Here is a 24,436-nt window from a genome sequence, read left to right as displayed (position 1 = left end):
CAGGGCAGTGTCAGTCGGCATGTGAATACTGTCTAGTTGTCTTTTAAGTGCTTGACTGTAAATACTAGGACTTTCTGTGAAACCTTGAGGTGCTCGTGTGAATTTATAGCTTCTTCGATTTAAACAGAATCCGAAAAGAAACTGGCTGTCTGGATGAATGGGGACACTAAAGAATGCGTTCTTGAGATCAATAACAGTAAAGAACGTAGCTTCAGAATCAATGGCAGTCAATAGGGAAGAGATATCTGGAACCACAGGGTACTGGGGTATGATACATTTATTAAGTTCTCGGAGATCAATCACTAATCGATAAACTGGGGGTGCATTTGGATCAGTACGTTTAAGAATCGGAATGATAGGAGAATTACATACATTGGAGTCAGTTTCTACAACCACTCCTTGAGCAATGAGCTCGTCAATTTTCGATAAGGCTGCTACAGCCTCAGGTGGCAATTTGTACTGTCGGATTCGTGGTAATACAACACCTTGTTTCAGAGTGACACGATATGGTGTAATGTGCATACAACCTACATCAGTTGGACCATGCGCCCATAAATGCTGTGGTACATTCAGTAATCTTGGATCAAAATCTCGTAACACATAATGACCTTTAAAATCACGTAAAAACAATCTCACTCCTTCCGGAGAGCAGCATATTACCGCTCCTAATTCTTTCAATGTTTTAATACCTAGTAAATTTTCAGGACAGGATTTCGTGAGTAACAAGTCTGTAGTTCGGGACAATGGACCAACTTCTAGGGAAACCGGTTTCGATATTTCATTAACAATAGGCTTTCCTGAAAATCCCAGGGAAACATTTCTTGAGCCCGAGAGTGGAGCCCCTGGAACCTCGTCATGACTAATGGTAGTCCTACTTGCCCCTGTATCAATCAGAAACTTTCTGTCTTTCCCTAACACTTGACTGTGTACATAGGGACCCTCTTGATCTACAGGAACCTCGATGAGAGGCAAGCCAACCTCCCTCTCTTGGCTGTTTCATGAATACTGCTGATATTCTGGATACTCTGACTGTGCGTACTGGTACATCTGTTGTGTAACGTGTTGTGTGGCAGCTATAGGCTGCGGTACTGTAACTGTCTGTTGTGCGTTCTGCGGTGGCTGGGAATTCTGCGGAACATGTTCTTGTCTAGGAGGACGTGGTCTCTCTTTCGTCTTACCTGTAGCTATGTTGTGTTTCAGAACTGCACATTCGTTTATATAATGACCTGGCTGTTTACAGTAATTGCATGTCCCTTTAACAGGAGCTGCAGAATGACTAGTCTGATTCAGACCCCTCTTCTGACTATCTTGTGGAACGGACTGTGCAACTAGTACTTTCATTTTCGTGTCTTTCATACGTCTCCTTTCGTGTTCTTGCTCTTCCCTGATTCTGTTCTGGTGATACTGTAACATCTGGAGCATTTGAGACGGGGTATTAGCTTGCCAAGTACTCTCGACTTTCAATACTCTATTTTTAACTTGCGGTAAAGAATTCTCAACTAGTTTGGTAACAAAAAGATGTGGATACGACTCACTACTTGTTTTCAGACCGCTATTTATAATGAAACATTTCTCAAATCTGGAATAAAAATCACTAGTGTCTTCGTCTTGTTTCTGCTTACAGGCTGAGATGGCATCCCAATCGTCCTTTTTCGTGGCTAGTAATCTTGGCAAGACTTGTATTAACAGTTCGGGCAACTCTTTGGCTCTATCCCCAAGACCAGTACCTGGGACTCGTGCATTATCTTCGTTCTCTAACGCGGTCCAGTCTATCTTTTTCTCTCCCACCTCCCATTCTTTTTCTTTAAGTTTTTCATATATGCCCGCAGGCAAAAGGACCTTTAACATTTTGATGATATCAGGATACGTGTATTCTCCCATACGGAGCATGTCCTTTAATTCACGGTGGAACCCTGCTGGATCTTTATCGTGACAGGGTATTCACTTTTTCATCTCTAGTAGTTCTATTTTCGTTATAGGGGTGTAAACAAATACTCGTTCGAGATTACCCCCACTCCCTTAACTGGATGCACTTCTCGCAACGGATTCTGTCTGTCTATGTAGAATGGGGGTGAAACAGGAACAAAATGTGGAGTCAGGAACGTTCTGTATTTGTGGCGCTGTTCTAAAATGACACTAATTAGATCGGTACCTAGACCTTTCCATCTGTTTAGGAGTAACTCGTTCAATACATTGTATAAGGGACCTGGATCAGAATGCTGATCCTCATACAGTGTGATGAGGTGCTGGATCATGTACATACCCACCAGTCGCTGCTCGGCTGGGGGCAGCTTCAGAAACATTTGGGCCACTACTTCGTCTGGAAACGTGGTAGAATCACTAGTCCATCGGACTGCTGATCGGGCTAGTTCTTGTTCATGCATGGTACTAAGCTCACTGTAACCTATTCGTAGTTTCAGAATTTTATCGGTAGCCTGGAATACTTGTTCAAGAGAACACTGTTCTGGTACGGGAGGAGGAAAAGCTTTCTTGTAATCTAGGCGTGAATGTCTATCTGAAGGTCTCGTTCTGCCTACATACGCTATTCTGGTGGGATTCTCGTTGTCTACCTCTTCGCCTGAAGAGTCATTCTCTTTCTCGGCTACTCTCTTTTCTTCCTCCTTTTGGTGCATACTTATAATTTCTTTTCGAATCTTTTTGTACATGGTTTCTATACAATTTTGTGTTCTGTGTTTTCCTTCTGCTATATTGTCACTCCATCTTGTCAGGACTTTCATATCTTCTTTGTTTTTGTCAGGATAATCCTGTTCTCTTACTAAACAATTTATTAAAAATTGCAATATCATGCCTTGAATCTCGACTTTCCTGTGTGCCATAGAATACTTTCTGGATTCTCCCCTGTTTGGATAAAGTGATATATTCTGTCTAGATGTTGTTCCATATTCGATATGGTAACCAAGAAGCTTGCAACTCGACGTAAACGTATGGAATATATTAACATGCCATCTTCACCTGGCACTGGGTCATATCTACAATCAGGTCCACACTCAGTAAGATACATTCTGAGGGCTTCATACGTAGTCAGTTTTGGCGTACGCTGTAACGCTACATCTCTCAGCGTCCGTCGCCTTGTTTGAGGCGGGGTGATAGGAGTACCTCCCCCTGCTCCTCCTGAACTGGAATCGTCAACTAATACTGAATGTGCGGCTGCTGGTAACGTGACTGGCAAAGTAGGAGTACGTAATGTTGATCCTGGGGAACTGGCGCATGGACAGGACCAACGACTGGAGGCACAGTAATTACATTATTAACAGGGGGCTGGACTTGAACTTGGACTGGCGGGGTAGGATCTGTATTAGCATATTCGGGGACAGTGTCGTCTAAATAGGAAGAAAGAAAAATTTCAGCTGCAGTCGGTTTATGACGTAGCTTAGTCGGAACCAATGGTGGCGGTAAATTACAGAGTGCTTCCGGGGTCGCCTTCGGCAAACCCTCGGCGAGAAGGGGATACATACCTTTAATAAGGGCATTTCTCTGTCTGTCTGACTGTTCTGCTCTAACTCGTTCACCTTCTTCGATTAATTCCCTTTCTTGGGCTTTTTCTGAGGATTCCCTACTTATTTCTGCTTTTCTGAATTCTTTCTCGGTTCTTTTATGGGATTCTTTACGCCATAATTCTATGGCATCTTTCTGGGATTGTCTGGCTTTCTTTTTCCACAATGCTTCTTCTACTCTCATGATGCACTCGGCATCCCATGTTCCTGAAACAGGCCATCTATATTTCTCTTCGAGATGTTTGGTGTAGTCAACCCATAAATCTAGATACAGTATGGCATCTAAGCCATGCTTATGATACATGAAATGTCCAGGACTGTCCCTGGGAGGGACAGGAACGGATTCTTCGAGTAACCCTTTTCTCGTTTTTATCTGACGTAACTTCGAAAACAGAGGCATATTTGAACCGTACTTGAACATGAACACAATACACAATGAACACAGTAATGAATAGCAAAGCAATCATTCATACCACGACATCAAGAACACATTAATAACAGTTCGAACAGAATACTACCTGATACATTGAAAACATAATACTTGAACTTCTCGAGAACAGACTTACTGGATGCACTGCTAAAACAGTACAGAACATACCGGTCTCCTAAAGAGACACGTCATACCGTATCCACCTAGGTGAACACGTCGGACCGGATCTGTGTACCCAAACCCGTCGGACCGGGCACAAATTAATGAACACCCGTCTAGATACCCCCAGCAACGGTACTCACCGGGAAGCAAAACTGAAGGCCTCGGACTGGACTGGACTGCTACGACGTCTAGTTGCGCTTCGGGCTTCGGTTATAGGTGGGCCTCCGGATACCTCGGACCTTGCTCTCTCGGCTTGGGCTCTGGTCGGGACGAACTGCCTTCCTCACCGCCTCGTCTGGATGCCGGACCGCAGTTTCCGTCTCCTCCGTGGGCCTGAGGGAGACTTGAAGCAGAAATATCTGCACGTGCACGTAGGGTTCCGTCACGGCTGTAGAAGGGTCAGGGGGCCTGCGTTACATCGCCGGCGCGTGGGGAAGGGGCAAGTCCATATTCGGGCGCCATTATGTGGTAAATAAATAATTAAATACCGGTACTATTTTTCTATGCATTAACTGAAAAGGATAGCTCAATAAATAAGAGGCAGGATCCGTGATATCTGAGTCAGAATGGGCTTTAATCAGATGGCTCGAGCCAATGGACCATCGGGTTCCATCACCTGCAAAGGCTCAGGAAGGGACAGACACAAGCATAAAAAGGGACAGCTAGCATTTCATTAACATTATACAGTATATATAGTAAAACAGTATAATTGCATTGCATACAGTAGACGTAACAAGTGACAAACGAAAGATAAGAACATATGGGCGTACAAAGAAGGCGTGCACAGGACGTGCACGGAGACATGTGATGTAAACGTCACAGAAGTGTCATAAATGGGTGGATACATGGAGGGGGCTACCTGGGCCGCTGGAACCTTTAACCTACTGGTGCGCGCAAACGGGCCATATATTCTACATGTATTGCGTGTGCCATGAATCTTCTATGAATACTAATTCAGTAATTCTCTTGCATGGAGACAGGAAGACTAGACTACAGCTGAAGATGTTTATGCGGTTCGTTAGCTGAGGAATGTGAAGCCGGGGAGCTGAACTGATAACTAGAGGCATAACATATTCTTGGCAGACAGGCAGGCAGGCCAGGCCGGGCACCGCGCTGCTTGGCAGAGAGTAAGTGAAGGGTCAGGGATGCGGGAGGGGCTGTATCGCTCCTCGGAGTGGTTTCAGGAGACTGGAGCTCGAATCTGGTGTCCGGGCCCTATGAGGCCTAGAAACGGGGACAACTCGATGAATTAACGTGCACAATGTAAAACGTTGGCAACATAGGCCTAATACTCGTTGCTTTCACGAGGACTGGATAACTGGCATACTAACGTTGGACACAACTATAATTGCGTCTTTATTCGGTCAAGGGGGAACATATGCATATCGATCATGCACATATAACATACAATGGGGAACACGTAGGGACACATGACAAGGCAAAATTCGATTTTCCTCAGAAGACATAACTGAACTAGCGATACCTTAAGAATGAGAAACGTTAACGACCTCTTCTACAACAAGTTCGCTATCCCTTATATACTATACTGATCTGTACTTATGATGTGTGCACTAAAAGCGTTGTATATTCTGTACTTCTATGACCGATTGCTAGGGGGTTGATGCCTATCTGATTCGTGCCTGTAACACTGGACCCTGATAAGATGCTTGATGTTTACCATAATTGTACATGACATGAGATGAGACTATATGATGTATCTACTATGTTTTATATTTTGAAAATGGAAAAAATAAAGTAAAAAAATATATATATATATATATATATATATATATATTATTTGTACCATCAAGCTTCAAGACGTTATTTATAATATCCCTCGTTAACAAAAGTCTCCTTCCGTCAGAACAAGAGACACATTAAGATGGGCGCCGCACAAATTTTTATCAGTTATATAAGGGACTCGCAACTCTGTATGACAAGTATAAATAGGTCATGATTTTGGCAGTGAAACCACATTTTTCAAAAAGGTATCTTTTATGAATTGTAATTTTGGACAGTCTCTGATGCCTCAAACTGCTGCTCCATAAGTGGCAGCAGATACCGTTTTAGCTTCATAAACTTTTTTTCAATTGCTTCGATAGGTTTAGAACCTACTTTTTAAATAAGATTTAAAAAGGGCCCCAATATGTTTCTCCATCTATAGCCCCCTATTTATGACCATACTTTGCTAGTTATTCTGGTGGTCAAACATAATCCCTAAATAATTAAAAGAATCCAAAACTCCCAACTTGCCCCCTTCAATACAAATTTGTGGTTGTTTCCGCAGCTTTGGCCCTGCCACCAAGACCAAGGACTTTGAATAATAAATTTTCATGTCCAGCTGGTTCATAAAATGAGTACAATCCATCACTAATTGGCGGAGCACATTACTAGTACGAGCTAAAATCACTGAGTTGTTCGCATATAAAAGTATCGGTATTTGTAGTGAATTAATGTAAGGAACATCTGGAGTAGATCCCTGCGCAAAGCTGATTCGACATCATTAGTGTAAAGTGCAAATAAAAAGGGCGCTAGAATGCACCCCTGTCTCACACCTCTAGCAAATTTTGAAGTGCCTAGTACACTCGCCTCCCTTACCACAACGAATACGAGCTGCGGCACCTGAATACAAATCACAAATAATATTAATGATCTGTATATCCACCCCTATTGCCTCCATGATCTGCCACAGCCTAGGCTGTGCCACGCAGTCAAAGGCTACGAACAGATCCATGAAGGCAAGGTATAAATGGCCTTTCTTTGCTGCTGTATACTTTGCAATTATTAGGTTCAGGTTCAGACACTGATCCCACAGTGCTTTTTCCTTTTATGAATCCAAACTGACATGGGATTATAATATTATTCTCCTGAGCCCATTCCTCAAGCCTATTTAAAAGCAGCCGGCCCATTAATTTTGCAGTTGAGTCTATCAAAGATATAGGCCTATAATTTTTAGGGATTAACCTATCTCCCTTTTTGTAGATAGGGACTATTAAAGTAGTTCTCCATGAGGGAGGAACACACATTTGGGCAATTGTATTAAAGACATTAGTGAAGAGCGGGCCCAAAGGTCCTGATTATCTAAACAAAGATCGATTGGAACGCCATCATGTCCTGGTGCCTTTGCACGTTTGCACTGATTTAGAGCATATTTTATTTCTTCCAGCGTAAACTGGGCACCACCTCCTAAACCAGCCAAGCTCATGGAGGTAGATTGAGGAATTGCCTTTTCAACAGTTCCAAATGGCCCTTCGAAATGCGTAACCCATTCCTCCTGCTCAACATGGATATCTACAGACCAACACCGTTCATCTTTTAACAACGGTGCATTAATCACAGACCGAAAAGCCTGCGAACTCTTTAATAATGCAGCCTTTTGCAGATTTTCCCACCAGTCTTCCTTTAGGGCATTCAGCCTAGATATCCTTGCTTTTTTATATGCCTGTCGCAATGATTTAACCAAGGATGTGTTGCAAGGTTTAGAGTTTAAAGCCACATCAAGATTTTTAAGTGATTTTTGCAATCCTCTTCAAACCAGTTCTATTTTTTATGGTGTCCATTGCGTATAGATAGAGTTAAATTCTTCTTAACTTCCAGTAAAATCTTCTCAAAAGCTGTGACCATGTCATCATCAGTCTAGAGGGTCTAGGCATACCATTATCTCTGCTACTCAATTAGAGACTAAATTATCCAAAAACTTCACTGCATCAACTTTCTCCCATTGCAGAACAATTCCATTCTCCCTTGCTATGACTGGATTTATATGCAATTTAAGTGAACACTCCCTTTTCACTAAAGAGGGGAATGAGAAAAAGATAGCAGCATGGTCACTAAAAGCATAAAAATGTATCTCAAACGGAGAGAAAATTTTTCTTATAGAATCAGAGACCCAAAACATAATCAAGAGTGGGAAAAGAGGGACGACTAAAAAAAGTGAATCCCAACTGACCAGTTTTAATTTCAGCAGTGTTTCAAAACACACGATTGTTTAGAGTTAGAAATCTATTTAAACCACTTCCATAATCAGTGTGACTAAAATGAAGGACACACTCCCTATTATCATCTACTAACCCACACACTGAAGTATTAATCTTGTCACGAGTGTGAGCATTAAAATCCCCAAGCCAGATTAAATCACAGGATTTGGAACATACTTTCTGCAAAATAGCAATGTATCTTTCTAAAGAGGCCAATAGAACTGCATGATTGCCACCACAATTATTATAATAAAAAATAATAAGCAGTCAATATTGATCAACACAATACTTTAAGAGAATAGTCTGATAATAGGAAGATGTATTTGAAAAGGACTTCACTTTTAGAGGGAAACTATTGGAAAGTAAGGTCAATAAACCTCCCTTTTCAGGACCAGCTGATGAGGGTATAGCAGGAGTGAAAAACTGAACGATACCCATTTAGATATATATATTGGGTCAGTTTCCCACGTCTCTTGTAAGCATATTAGATCTTTAGATGTTAACAGACAACCATTCCATATTGGACATTTTTTGTTTGTATCCAGCAATATTCCAACAAATTACTGCAACAGAGTCTGAGCTATTCTCTAAGTGTATCATTGTCCGGGCAAATTCGAAGAATCTATCTGCATATTTTGCTCTAATTGAGAAGTTACAGAAGGAGCGGAGAGCATAGTAGGTCCATTTTGCATAGGTATATATATTACAAGCATCATTATCTATTGGGCTCAGCTCATCCAGTCAGTCACAAACATGCATGCCTTCCAATGCAGTAAATCTATTACTAAGAGGTAATGGTAAAATAGAAGGAAAAATAGGCTAGTTACATGGAAGACTAAAAGGCTTCCGGGTGTAGGAAGGTGGATATCGGACTATGGTTACCCCCAACTTTTTGCCTAGTGTTTTGCTGTTTTTTTACTTAGTTGGCCTGGGATCCTGCTATTCAGGACCCCAGGCTTCCTGCTCTCTCTGTAAAATGGACTCCATGTACCCTAGGTACATATCTAATTGGATACTGAGTCAACTTATCAGTCCCTGTACAGTATACCTTGGGTATCCAGGGCATAGGTGTACCCAGGGCCTACCAGGGGCTGAAGCATGTATTATGCCACCCCTGGCTGGCCGTCTAAAACTGACACAACTGGCTGCACGACAGCTGGGGCAAGGTGGTGTAATCACCCTTTGCTGTAGATATAGTATACCTATATCTAACCCTAAAATGGACACATATCCTCCTATCAGTCACTCCTATGGCAAGCCTTAACAAACCTGAAGGCAGAGTGCTTGGAATTATGTGAGATGGTGCTCTGGCAGGAGCTGAGCCTGTCTGCAGCTTGCGGAACCAAGTCCTAATAGCTGTTCCATGATAACGCTATACCATATACTCTTAAGTGCATTATCGACCTCGCGGTTGAATGCTAACTCTGGTATAACATTATCAAAACATGTCGAGTAAGGTGTCATACGAATTGGAATACTACCCCTCGCCAATTCTGGCGACGGGGGTAGCATTCCACCCTTCTAGAGGGACACGACATGTATGTAACTGTGAACCCCGGTTAAAGTTAACTCGAGCCTTGGCATCACAAAATGGATGCTGCCACCCCAGACACAAGTCTGACCTCCTGCTGCTGGGAGTCCTTCCAGCGAGGGTGGCTTGGACAAAGGGTTTCCTGCCTTGGGAGGTGCTAGCACCACCCCAGACAGGATTTTGTGTATTGGGTAGGACAGGCCTGAAAGGAATGAGACATGCCTGGGGCACACAAGGTGCCCTGTGCATACACCGGTTCAAACCAGTTACTGGGGCATCCCTGTCCCAGCTCTGGCGCAAAAACCGGACAAAGGATAGGGGGTGTAACCACCCCCCTTCCTGGTCCCACCCAGGGGAGGGACCTAGTCAGTAGTGCAGCCCCCTTTAGGAGAATAAAGGTAGGAGCTGGTCCCATTCCAGATTAGATTATCCTGAACAATTCTACAAGAAGAAACTCTGGACTTCGACGTTCTGCTCCACAGAAGACTGAAGAATCTCCCTTGTGGGCAAGGAGTGTCCACCCTGCAACTGCAGGCACCATCAGCGTCCAGCGGCTTCACTTTGTCGTCTTCCCTCGAGGATCCAGACTTCAGAGCCCGACGAGACCCGGATTCCCAGACCTCTCCGACCTCAACCTACATCTGCAGCACAGCTGAGATCCGTGGGTGCGACGAGACACGTGGGACCGGCCATCTTGAACGAACCTGCACTTCGCTTCCAGCACGACTCCAGAGGTAAACTCGACCAAGTGCTTTGGGGATTGAGAAGCCCCAGCCCCTGCACCGAAGATCAGCCCTCCAGCATCCACGAGATCTGCGTGGGGCCCTTCTGCTTGTTTTCTGCTCGACGCGTTGTCTGGTCACTTGCCGGCTGGCTAGTGGCCTCCTAGACGTCGAACTTTGAAATCTTTGCTGCTGGTCTGGTTGCTCCAGACTGGCCCTTGCTCCCTTCCAAAAGAGGGGCACCCCGGACTCACCTAGTCCGCACCAGACGCTTTTTCTACTCACCGTGTGGGTTGCCTTTGCCAAGGCCTGTTGACGCCGATTCCGGATCCAACACCGCCGACAGCGAGAGCCTGCGTGGGACAGCTCGTACCTCCATCCTGGTCGTGGAAGACACCTCCTGGTCCACGTGGCTGCAGAGTCAAGCGTCCACTCTTCACCTGATCGCGACGACGACATCTGGTTCCTTCCTGGTTCCACTCCAGTCACTGGCTAGTGACTGTGAACATTGTCCCCTCTGCTTTCAGGTCTTCTTCTTCACCGATCCACCCTTGGATCACACCGGACATCTTCCTCCTGGTCGCCTGCAGCATCTTTTCTTTCAGGCTCCATTGACTTCAACGCGAGAACCCGACACGACTTCGCACCGGCAGCCCTTGGGTGAGGTAACGAGAGCATTTCGGTGCTCAAGGGTAGCTTGACTCTCTTAGTGTCCAGTTCCACAGTCGTTTTAGTCCTAACTAGTCAGGATTGTCCGTACTCACCTTTAACTTGAACTGTACTGTCCATAGATGATGTTACGCATCCCGCGTGTGAGTTCACACTCTGCACCCGCGTCCCGTGGGCCTCCTATTTCTTACCTCAGGTTAGGATAGCGTAGTCCCAGCGGTCCTGCAGCCTCTGGACAGCTCCATTTCTTCTATTGACTCTCACATTCCATTTACTTAGTATAAGGTTTGTCGTGCCTCTAAGGCACCATTGTAATTTTGTGCAACTTGTCGTATTTTCCTTAAGAGATTGTCATGTGCTTAGCCCTCTGACCTCATAAAGAGTTCAGAGGTGTTGTTATTAATAAATATACTGTTTATTTTCATAACAACCTGTGTGGTGTCCTTTCATCTGGTATTCAAGGGGTTATATTGTGGTAAAACAGCTGGCTTCACATGCCAAAAGAGTTTAGCCTAAGACTGCTTTGTCCATGCTACCATTAGGATAGCTGGTCTATAAGGTTGACTTACAACCAATCACCATAAGGGTTGTTTGGACTGATACAAGGCGGTCACTAGAACTAGTGAACATCATATATCAGGCCAACTTCTCACACCGGGCATTATGTACTCTAAGAAAAGGGGTCTGAGGTAAGATAACAGGTTTGTAAAAGAAACTCAGCAGAAGGGCACACATTTCAGTAAAAAGTGATGGGAGTGCTTGGTGACCTAGTGAGTAGGAGTAGTTTCTGTCCTGTAACTCCAGTTCTGTAGTAGGGGTATCTCTGTTATAATCCTAATCTAGTGAATAGTCCCGCCCATGTGCGTGGACCCCGGAGCAATCAAAAATAATCTCTTAAGGTGTCGAAAAATGCAGAACTGCACAGACACTTAAGAGAGAATTAAAGACAGATAATGCAGCCTATATCCACAGGCTACACTGTCCAGTACTTCAACTAGAAATTCCACCAAAAAAACACAAACAGCACAGCCTGTCCAGATTTCTCTTGCCTTAACAGCAAAAGCCCTCTGGAATAATAGAGAGGAAGACATGGACAGACAAGCCCCATAGGCTGCCATTATGTGGCTCAGAACAGGATACTGTGCCTTTAAGAGAACTTTCCAGAACTTCACAGTATCCCAGAATGCACTGCAGGTCCCTTTTACTTTCAGTTCTTTTTGCGGGCGTAACACGCCAGACCTGTAGCATTCCTTATATGAATATCTCTCTCCACCGGGGAGGAGGGCGGGCGCTTATGGCTATAACTGAGCTACCCCTACTACAGAACTGGAGTTACAGGACAGAAACTACTCCTTCTGTAGTAGGGGATCTCTGTGTATAGTCATAATCTAGTGAATAGAATGGCAAGCCCATCTCCACACCAAAGCGGCGGTGGAGAAAAGAGAAATAACACCACTACTGTGCAAACAGATTTCGCAGCGAAGCCTGCCCAACCTGAGCATCTGCCCTGGCATCAGTGTCCAGGCAGTAATGCTTAGCAAAGGTATGGACCGACTTCCAAGTGGCCGCCTTGCAGATTTCTGCAATTGGAACATTACGGAGCAAAGCAGTCGTGGCAGCTTTGGCCCTGGTGGAATGAGCCTTAGGTTTACCCCCTAAGGTCTTATTAGCCTTTTGGTAACACAATTGTATACAGGACACAATCCACCTCGAGATGGACTGTTTAGATGTAGCAAAACCCTTCCTGACTGATCCATAATTGATAACCAATTGGTCTGATCTACAAATATCCTTGGTTTTATCCAGATAAAATTTGAAAACCCTCCTAACATCCAGGGAATGTAGGGACCTTTCCGCTGGAGAGGAAGGATTTTGAAAAAACGTAGGTAAAGTTAAGGTCTGGTTAACATGAAAATCAGATATAACCTTGGGAAGAAATTTAGGGGGAGTACGCATAACAACCGTAGCAGCATGAAATACAGTATAAGGCTCTTGGCAACACAATGCCTGAATTTCACTCACCCTGCGGGCCGATGTAATGGCCACGAGGAACGCCGCCTTCCAGGACAGGTGCTGCAACGAAGCCTTATGAATAGGTTCAAAAAGCTCCTTTATCAGTCTGGACAGCACCACATTCAATTCCCATGAAGGCGAAGGAAGCCGGACAGGAGGGAACACTTTCTTCAAGCCATCCAAAAAATCCTTGATCACAGGGATTTGAAAGAAGGAAGTCTGTGAAGGGCCTTTCTGTAGGCAGTCAGCGCAGCAAGATGAACCTTAATGGAATGGACATTAAGGCCAGACTGCGCCAGATGTAGAAGATACAGAAGGATGACATCTTCCTTACACGTCGTTGGGTCATAGTTCTTGGACTTGCACCAGATGCAAAATCTCTTCCACTTGTAAGCATAGGAAGTCAGAGTCGAAGGTCGCTTAGCCTCCTTCAGTATGTCCATGCAATCTTCAGGTAGATTCAAATGGCCATATTGCACTATTTCAGGAGCCATGCCGCCAAACTCAAAGACGAGAGGTTGGAGTGCAACATCTGCCCCCGAACTTCGAGAGAAGGTCCGGCCTGCACGGCAGCCGTATGTGAGGAAGGAGAGACCGGTGAAGCAGGTCCGTGAACCACCACTGCCTGGGCCATTCCGGGGCAATCAGGATCATCCGCGCCCTGGACCGGGACAGTTTGATGAGCACCGTCGGAATCAGGGGAATGAGTGGAAAAGCGTACAGAAAGCTGTTCGACCAGTTGATCCATAACGCATTCCCCAGCGTCCCTGGCTGGTAGTACCTGGAGGGGAAGTCTCGGCATTTGCTGTTTTCGGCGGTGGCGAACAGATCTACATCTGGAGTCCCCCACCTTGCGAAGACTTCTCATAGTACTTCGTCGTTTATGACCCATTCGTGGTTTTCCTGAATCAGTCTGCTCAGTGCGTCTGCCTGAACATTCTGCACACCTGGTAGATGGGTAGCCGTTATCGTCTGTCCTCTGGCCAGAAGCCAGTGCCAGATCGCCTGCGCCTCCTGCGACAGAGTGCGCAATCTCGACCCCCCCTGCTTGTTGAGATAATACATCGTGGTCGTATTGTCCGTCTGAACAAGCAGAGAGTTGGTCCGGAAGGACGGATGAAAGGCCTTCAGTGCCAAGTGAACAGCTCTGAGTTCCAGGAAATTTATGTGGTACGTGGACTCCGTCGGGGACCACGTCCCTTGAATCTGTAAGTCTCCGGAGTGCGCCCCCCAGCCGTGGAGAGACGCATCCATCACGATAGTCTGCGTGGGAATGTCCTTGTGGAAGGGAACCCCTCGGGGAAGATTCTCCGCTGAACACCACCACTTCAGAGACTGAAGAGCATGCAGAGACAGTCGTATCTTGTCGTCCCAAGATCCTTTCCTCTGATCCCACTGATCCTCCAAGCACTCCTGCAATGGTCTCATGTGCAGCCGTGCGTGTGGCGTGAGGAAGATACAAGAGGCCATCGACCCCAGTAGAGAAGACACCGTCCTCACTGTTGCAGATGGAGCCGTCATAAGAGCCTGAGCCTTCCGAAGGAGTGATAATCGTCTCTCCTCCAAAGGAGACACGCTTGCTGACAGCGTATTGATGGAGGCTCCCAAGTACTGTATGCACTGGACCGGGGTCGGGACAGACTTGGACATGTTGATGTGCAACCCCAGCTTGTTCAAGAGAACGCACGTCTTCTGGAAGTGCGCTTGAGCTTCCGAGAAGGAGGAGGCCTTGATCAACCAATCGTCCAGGTACGGGTAGACAAACACCTTGTTCTTCCTTAGGTGTGCAGCTACCACTGCCATGTACTTCGAGAATGTTCTGAGCGCAGACTTCAGCCCGAATGGCAGTACTGTGTACTGATAATGATTGGCGCCGACTTGGAATAGCAGGAACTTCCTGTGTTTGTGTGCAATGGGCACATGGAAGTACGCATCCTGTAGGTCTATAGCACAGAGCCAGTCTCCCTGTTGCAGCGGAGGATAAATGTGGAATGGAGAGGTGTGGTGCAGCAGCCAGGGCACCTGGCTTTGGAGCACAGGGTTCACGGTTCGATCCCCGGCTCCGGCGTCAGCTCAGCTCAGCACCATGTGACTCTGGGCAATAGCTCACTTAATTTCCACGACGGCCCCTAGCGCCTTGAGATCCGTAAGGGTGAGTAGTTCGCGCTTTACAAATATGGATTTACATTTTTTACATTTACATAAATCTGATGCAACGACAGCATGCGAAATTTCTCTCTGCGAATCCACTTGTTTGCTTACCGCAAATCCAGAATGGGCCTGAACTCGTTCTTGTCCTTCTTGCGAACCAGAAACAACCGGGAGTACAGACCTCTTCCTCTTTGAGACAGAAGTACGTCTTCTATCGCCCTTTTCCTTAACAGGATATCGGCCTCCACCTGGAGCTCGCGCAGCTGAAACTGCGAGCTGACCGGTGGAATTGATGGAGGCAGGCTGGTGAACCGAAGACTGTATCCATTGCAAACAATATTCAGCACCCACTTGTCCCGAGTAATTTTTCTCCACTCTGCCAGAAAAAATTGAACGCTTCCCCCCACCGGAGCGGGTAACGGATGTAGGGGAAGTAACCGCTCAGGGTCGAGACCCAGCCAGGCCTTTGTTCGTTGTAGAGGACTGCTGGCCGCCTCTACCCTTCTGGCGCTTCTGGAAGGGTCTCCGGAACTGCTGCTGTTGTTGCTGCTGCTGTCCCGAAGCCTGCCCTCGCCCTCTGCCCTGTGCCCCGAAGCGTCTCTGGAACGGGCGGTAGGCCTTCTTTTCTTTGGGCTTCTCCAACCCAACCGCCGTCAGGGTCTCGGCCTCTGCTTTCATGCGGGCCATCTCATCGTCCGCGTGCTTGCCGAACAGGGTTTCCCCCGAGAAGGGCAGATTGGCCACCTGCTGCTGAGCCTCCGGATTGAGTGATGTGAGCCTAAGCCAAGCATGGCGCAGTTGGTTGATCCCATGACAGTACCCATGGGCCGCCAAAAGAGATATATCAGCAGCCGCGCTATGACCTGGTTCGATACCAGCATCCCCTCCTTCAGGATCTCCTGGAAATCCTCCTTCTTTTCTCATGGCAGGAGTTCCGTGAACTGCTGGAGGGATTCCCACAGGGCACGATCATACCGCCCTAGCAGAGCTGCATCGCTAGAATCCTTCATGGTCGTAGATGCCGTCCCACAGGCCTTCCTACCAGCTGAGTCGATCCATCGGCTCTCCTTATCCGGAGGCACGGTAGAAGACGGGGAGGTAGAATGTTGTTTCCTGGCCGCCGTCACTATAACCGAATCCGGAATCTGATCCATTCGCAGAAAAGCCGGGTCAGAATCCGGGGCCCTGTACTTCTTCAGGAGCCGGGAGAGAGCGGCCTTCGTAACTGCTGGCGTGAGGAACAGCTCCTCCGCAGGCTCTACCAATCCTGGCACTAGCGGTAGTAAAGGGCGTGACAAATGCTTCTTATGAAGCGTCTCAAAAATCACGGACGTTGTGGGTGTTTGAGCCGTCACCGTGATTCCCAATTTTGCTGCACCCCTCAGGAGAACATCCTAGAACGTGCTGATGTCGTCCACAGGAGACACTCTCGTCCCCGGGGATTCCGACAAAGTCGGTGAATAGGTCCTGGAAGAGTCCGTGCGGGACCGTGATCCGCGCCTCCTATGGCGCCGTCTTGACCTAGTGGAGGATCTGTGGCGACTCCTCGATCTCCCCCTCCGTCCGGAGCGTGATCGCGACCTCCTTGGCTTTGGTCGATCCGCCGGTTCCACAGGGGCGGGCGACTTTGGCTTGGTAGGGGCCCTCGGCCGAGGGGTGCCCTTGGGAGGAGACGGATATCGGGGCAGTGAAACCGACTTCGGAGGAACCGGAGGCGGCTTGTCTGCCGGCAGCTGAGGTTGAGGACGCGGTGGAAGTGGTGAAAGCGGAGGAGGAGTGGGAGCCTGCGGAGGAAGCCCCCTCGGCAAGGGAGGAGGGGGCGTAACCGACTTCTGTCTAGAAGGGGTATACACCACTGAGTACACCGAACCCGTTGATCCGCCTTCTTTTCTAGGCTGGGACGTTGGTGAGTCTCCCACAGTCACCTGGCGCCTGCTAGACTGACTCCTGGCGCCAGAACCCCTTCTGCGCTTTCTGGGCATCGAAGAACGGCGACCGGACGGCGAGCGTCGGCCCCTCGATGACGAGCGTCTTTTCCTCGACGGCGACCGTCTCTCCCTCGACGGCGAATGCCTTCACCTCGACGGCGACCTCCTTCGCCTCGACGGCGATCTTCTCCTCGACGTCAAGGACCCCCTCGACGACGACCTTTTCCTCTTCGCCGATGGCAAACTGCGGTGTCGCCTCGACGGCGAGCGCCGACGCCGGGCCTCTCGACGTTGATTACTCGACAACGACTCCGACGAGGACGACGACGAAATCGTCACCGGAGATCTCGACGGAGGTCTGTTCAGTTCCCTCGACGCTGAACGTCGACGTCGCCTCGACCCAGATCCCTGGGGAGACGGGGAACAGACTGCAGTCATCCCTCTCGACGCTGTAGTCGGTGCAATCGACACAGACGGAGAATGGGGACGCTTGCTGGGCTTCCTGCCCCTGGGGAGCCCCCCAGAGGCCTCAGCACGGGCAGAGGAAGCCCCTCCAGACCCACCTTGTGCCTTCAGTCTTCTGTCCTCCAGGCCCTGAAGTCTGATCTTCATTCTATCCCTCAGGGTCCGGCTAGAAAAGCCCTGACAAATGTCACACTCCTCTGGGACATGAGATGAGGGAAGGCAGATGATACACACCTCGTGTGGGTCCGACTTGGCCTTCTTCCTGGAGCACTCTGGACATTTGTCAAATAATTCAGGCATATTGACAATCAAAGAGTGCACCAAAAGATAAACAGGAAGAAAGACACCAAAGTACTTCAGAAAAGTACTCAAAGAACTTGAAAAAAGTGAAAAAATCACCGATAAACCCTTGAAAAGGGAGAGCTCAATGATCCAGGGTCCTGCTTGCAGGAGCCGGAAAAAAGAACTGAAAGTAAAAGGGACCTGCAGTGCATTATGGGATACTGTGAAGTTCTGGAAAGTTCTCTTAAAGGCACAGTATCCTGTTCTGAGCCATATAATGGCAGCCTATGGGGCTTGTCTGTCCATGTCTTCCTCTCGATCATTCCAGAGGGCTTTTGCTGTTAAGGCAAGAGAAATCTGGACAGGCTGTGCTGTTTGTGGTTTTTTGGTGGAATTTCTAGTTGAAGTACTGGACAGTGTAGCCTGTGGATATAGGCTGCTTTATCTGTCTTTAATTCTCTCTTAAGTGTCTGTGCAGTTCTTTATTTTTCGACACCTTAAGTGATTATTTTTGATTGCTCCGTGGTCCACGCACATGGGCGGGACTATTCACTAGATTATGACTATACACAGAGATCCCCTACTACAGAAGGTCACCAACTATGTGAAGGTTATCAAATTTTAGAACAATACGATCTCCTTTAATAGTTTTAGATGGTCTTCCAACCCAGTTAACTCTCCTTGCCATAATGATATGTTTGTATACATTAAAATTATCCCCTGTGCACTTGGAAAGCCAATGTTGAGCCTTATGGATTACTGTTCTGTAGATTCTAATAAATCTTCTTTTAGTTCTGGTACATTTGCCAAAACTATGACATACGGGCAGGCTGCGGGAGGAAGATCCAGTCTTCCTTTAACATTCAAATCCTCAGCTAAAACTTGAGAAACCCCCCTTACAGCGTAGGGAGCTAGAGCTTTACCCTCTAAAGAGGCACCGGGAAAACCCAGGTGGGTAATCCTGAGGTATGGACCGAAGTAGAGTGGGTGTTCACAGTACCATTAGGGCCTCGAGATTCATTACTTGACCGGGTGTAGCCATAAGTATGAGTAGGTACTCCCAAGGTGGTTTGACTCAAAATCTGGTGACAGTCATTATGTACAATAGGTCTCGGCAGATTCTTGAACGGAGCCCGCCGAGTAAGTAGGAAACCCTGTTGGTTGTTGAGGGTCATGACTTCCTATATTAGTTACCCCAGAAGACACCTGGTTGATGGATCACCCTCACTTCCCCAGTTGCCCTAATATTATTAGGGGGAGCTTGGATCAATGAGCGTAAGACCTCTAAGGATGATAACTTTTCATCAATTATAGTTAATTTATGCAATACAGGATTTAAAAGTACAGTCACCATAGGTTATGGTTAATTTATGAAATATAGGATTAAAAAGTACAGTCACCATAGTTTCTATTAGTTTCAACAAGTCCGGTCTATAATCAGGATCATTCACCAAATGAGATTTATTCAGAATATCCTTTGACCCTGTATTCCTTGTAGATCTTAGATGTAAGAAGGGCCCTGAGTCTAACTCCTCATCCCCAGTGCTCTTTTCAGTGTATTTCTCCTTGCATGGCTTTTTCTAACTTTTTGGCTTCAAAGGACCTACTCCCTTTCTCTTCCTAGTCGTTGGTACAAGGTTATCCCTCTCCTGGTGTAGAGAAACTAACTGCTCCTGGTTGACTATACAGCATTCAGATGTAATATCAATGGGAGAAGATGAATTCGACTTTGGAACTATGGCCATGGTTGTCCCAAATTCACTTATTGGTTGCCCAGAAATCGAAGACTCAGTGGCTAATGCTCACCCTCCTAAAGAAGAACGTTTCTGGGCAATAAGTGAATCTAAAGAAAGTCTTTTCTCAGTTAGCTCGATTTCGTGAGCAAGGACAGACTCAGCTCTTGTTAAAAAAAAGTGTCCAAAGTCCCAACATATCCACCCCCTTGCTTTTCCTTGCAACCTCTCTTTTTACTCATTGTAATCCAAAGTTAAGAAATGTCCAAATATAACAACCTAAAAGTCAGAACAATTAAATCGAAATCAAACCAAACTATGTGTCTCTCCAGAAAATAGGTGGGATCAACTGTACCTTTAGTATTCTTGCCCCATCAGATGAATATTGGGGGGGGGGGGGGGGTCCCACCCGGTCTCCTCTCTGCTCTGACGGGCGCAGGTGGGCCTGCCATTGGCCCTGGCCCCCTGTTAAGCGCCTCCTGGTACGTATGACGACACGCGCGGCGTGCACGGTACTGGTGCTGCAGGGGGCTGTAGTCCCAAACTCAGGATCGTCCCGGGAGGCAGCTGGGGATAGCAGTGGCAGAGTCCAACGAGACCCCACGTGCTATGGCAAGTCAAAGGTAGGTGGCAGGCAGTTGAACAAACTAGCGCGTCCCCAGACTCATCTGTTCCCCAGTAGTTAACAGTGAAATATACCACGGATATGAGGCATAAAACACTGCTAAGCTGTAAGCAGCACTGTATGCTTTCCACTCAACAGAAAACTTGAAACTTGATTTGAACCTCCATCCAAAGACCCAAAAAGCCAAGTTTTTGCTACCATTCCATAATGCTGCTACAATACAGAAGTGCATATTTAATGAAATGCATTTTTACACAAATGCACTTGTTACCACGTTTAGCAGCAGATTTCCTAAAGACTTGCATTGCCCTTGCAAGACGCAAGTCGGCGCAAGGGAACTCTGAATCCTTAACTTAGGATTTATTAAGAATAGCAAGCCTGCTTTGTGTGGTTTAGCAAATACAAAGTAATGCAAGACAGAGCGTTGAGCAAAATGGTGTGCCTCCTGAAAGAAGTGTAATGAGGAGAAATGTCTTTATTCCTCCTTCCATGTTGTTGCATTCTACAGCACACGCAGAAAGAGGAATATGCCTTCAAGGATTGTTTTTACCCAGGAAAGAGTGCATTCCTGCACGAAATCAATTCTGCCCGTAACGTAGAAAACCAAGCAATTTAGTGCAAGGGTGCCTGTATTGACGCTAGAAAGCACACAATGAGCCAGCGCTGGGAGAGAGCAGAAATGTCCCATATCTTGGTAAATATGGAGCATTTCTACACCTTCCTTTTCATGCAACACAGCGCAGCAGGTTGTCTTGCTACATTGTGTTACATGAAAGAATGGTAAATATACCTCTTAGCTTATGAGCACTCCCTAATATGACAGACAAAGTTGAGGAACAAATCGTCAAAGTTCGTATTATGCAAAAACACAAAAGAATAGAAAACAGAGGCATCCAGAAACACAGTGTATAACCCATGAGATACGTTTGATTTCTTACATACACAAGCTTTTTTCCAACAAAAATGATGACTTTATCATTTGGTTTTAAGCTGTCGATGAAATGAAGAATGTACGCTCTTTTTTCTTCTTCCGGGATAACTATTATATTTTGTCCAACGGTATTTACAGCCTGAAAAAAAAAGTTAAATATTTACATTTGGATGCTTGTTTTCCAGTTCTTGAATACATTCAGTAGGAAAACACAAATTCAAGACTAAAACGGACTGACAAATAATCTACCCTTCAATCATGGCACAATGTGAAATCTTCTGTGTTCCATAACTTTCATAGTCTTCCTAGATAAATAACAAAATTACTTTCAGTACATAAGAGTGCTTATAAAATCAAATAAATAATATGCCTCATCAATGTCTGAAAGTATCTCATGATTTCATGCTTGGTACTATCACTTTGTATTAAATATATTTACTCGTTTAAAAATGTTCTCTGTATCCTTTACCTCTGGAAAAAATCGGAGAACTTTGACCAGATACTATAGATTAACTGACTTGTTTTTTTCCATGCCAACGCCATCTCCCTAACGTACCCGAGCCCTCTAAAGTGTGATTTTTTTAGAGACATTTTTCCCCAACTATTGTGTAAGACTCCAACATTTAATCTCTTTCAATGTAATGTTCTCTTGAAATTGATGCATTATCACCCTGTAGTGCCCCCTCTTAAGCAAGTCAGCGTTCAGTGACCAGCTAAGGTAAGGAGTTCTGAGTAAGTTGCAGATGATTTGAAGTACTGGATGAGTGCGAATGAACGGTGTTCTATTATACTCCGAATTAGCCATAACATTTAGATTTTACTAAAATTGTATGTATAATATGCTTGCTTAAAGGGACCTTCAATCAGCAATCTCCGTCCATTGTTCTGTTATGCCATTCACATTTTGTTTACTTCTGTTGCAGCATGCACGATACAGAATGGGGTAGTGGATCAGCTTAGTTCAGTCACTATCCATCTTCAATTGAGATGTACATCCAAACACAAGGTAGTTCTGCTCAGTGCCAGTGTTTATGTTTTTACTTTATTACTCCAGTGTTGCTGTTGTGTTCAGAGCCTGATGTGATAGCAGGATGTTTGTATTGTTTTTGATGTGAGCACAGGGTATATTTGAGCTTTATTAGTTCCTGTTTCCTAATGCTATTGTAAATTCCTTTTGGAGTGACCTTTATCTGAATCTGAATGATGGTACTACACATAATACATAGGCTGTGTCCATTTGAAAATGTTCATTTACAAATGTATCCTCTTTTTTAGTATGCATGCAAATAGGTGCAATGATAACTGCACTCCTTTCTGTCATGCTGGTATGTACCTTAATTGAGAACAACAGATCTGCTTATAAACAAATGTAGTCTGTGTGCCTTGCTTCTGTGGCTTTCTAGTTTGCTTTCAGTGCCTTTATTTGCTGCATGTATATGGTCAACTAACTAATATTTCACTAATTAACGCTGTGCAGTATATTCTAAATTCCTGTCCTATCTACCCAAATTCTCAACCCTATCTGTTTACGTATCAACCAGTCTACCAGTCTAGCTACTGACCTATCTTTCAAGTACTCTATCCACATCTCTCTCTGTCATTCTATTCATCCGTTTGTCTGACATTCTAACTATCAACTGGTCTGTCAATCTATCTCTCACCATCTTTGCACAGCTATTCATCTACCTTTGCAACGGTAGACATCTTTCTTTGCAACTCTATTTTTTGTGGAGAGGAGTTGGCCTAACGGCTAGGGCAGTCGACATCAAATCTGGGGAATCAGGTTCGAGTCTCAGCCAGGACGCGCAACATCCTGTTATTCACTTAATCTTCCCGTGCCTAACAAAAATGAATGTGTCCTCCTGTAACGCAGCTGGTGCTTGTGTAAAGCGCCCTGATACTGGGTACCTTTGGGTCAATTTAGCGCTATATAAAACGCCATATATTTATCAATCTATCTAGGCAACCCACTTTATCTATGCAACTTTCTCTACACATGCAGCCCTCTATCTATACAATCATATCGATCTGAGCAACACTATATCTATACAGCCCTCTTTATCAGTCTTTGTAAGCCTCTCAATGTTTCTATCTATTCAACACATTATTTACAATAACATTACAAAAAAGCATTAGCAAAGGCAAGAGCCTGCCTGCCAAAGCTAGACCAATTGCCTTTTTAAGCCGAGCCTAGGAAGCGCGCATTTGCTGTCTCTCGACATGCTGTATTCAGTATATGGGAATCTAGCCCACCTACTGGCTTTTTATTGGTAACTTCCATTGTCATTTAGAAAGGCTTGCTTTCTAATGGGTAATCTTTCTTTTTGTTCCTCCTTTTAGTTGTATGTTAACATCCAGGAAGCAGCGCCATACTACCTCTATCATTCCACTTTGGAGCTTATTGCTTTGTGCCTGGGACTATTTTTTTGTAACTTCTGTTGGGATATGGTTTCATGCAGGCACGTCTGAGGAGTGGGTGCAGTGCTTCATCACGGCACCACATCGCTCTGCCAAAGTGAACCTCAGTGCACCATAAAACCACTGTACCATATCAACACACCCAGCACTCTCCTACGCAAAGCACTAAGAAAACTATAAATCAGCAGCATAACACAACACCACCACGTTGGATTGCGCTATATTTGCTGAATTTCACCATGTTATTCGATGAGGTGACAATTGCCGGTGCCAACTACTTACTCAGATCATCCGTGATTTTTGGTTAATGCTCGTTTTCCATGCTGTGATCTTTTAACAAATGTCATTAGTCCGTAACGTCAGTACATTCACGTCACATAAAAACAGTGGATAGTCCGATCCCCAAATAGGCTGTGTCTTTATTGCCAGGAGTCCTCATTTTGTAGGCTGCCCCTGTTTTTATTCTTTCCTTAGATAGCTGGGCATCTTTCCTTATTGGACCTAATGCTAGCTCGGTCTTGGAAGTGAGGGTAGTGTTGCTGCTAGGATTTGGGCGTCAATGGGTACTTGTAAGCATTCTGGCACTATGATACCTATCTGTGACTTTGAAGCCAAAAGGATTCCCAAGAGAAGAAAGAAGGAAAAGCGAGTTAGGGCGGATCTCTCATGCCAACATTAGGAGATCCTCAACCATGTAAAACAATCGGTTCAACTTAGTAGCAAGTGCATAATCAGAGCTACATACTTTGGAAACGGGTTTGAGTCTCAGCGTCAGCTCCACATCCTGTGACTCTGGGCAAATTACTTCACTGCCCGTGCCTAAAAGCAGGATCAGACTTTGCGTAATATAACTGGTGCTCAGGTAAACCGCTCCAATACCTTTG

The 24,436-nt window shown here is 45.7% G+C and overlaps 1 protein-coding gene across 2 annotated transcripts in view; it reads right to left on the bottom strand.

The window, feature by feature from the left end:
* The window catches only part of LOC144762785 (putative ATP-dependent RNA helicase DDX43), a 989,943-nt gene that overhangs the window by 489,764 nt on the left and 475,743 nt on the right, over positions 1-24,436 (bottom strand). For both annotated transcript variants that reach the window (XM_078648055.1, XM_078648054.1), the window contains exon 12: positions 21,146-21,273. In XM_078648055.1, coding sequence (XP_078504181.1) covers positions 21,146-21,273 — 128 coding nt within the window. The remainder of the gene's footprint in view (positions 1-21,145; positions 21,274-24,436) is intronic.

This window comes from Lissotriton helveticus, chromosome 6 (genome assembly GCF_964261635.1).
Source record: "Lissotriton helveticus chromosome 6, aLisHel1.1, whole genome shotgun sequence".
NCBI classification, from domain to species: Eukaryota; Metazoa; Chordata; class Amphibia; order Caudata; family Salamandridae; genus Lissotriton; species Lissotriton helveticus.
The sequence above is the reverse complement of the archived record's forward strand: the minus strand, read 5'-3'. Positions and strand labels throughout refer to the sequence as shown.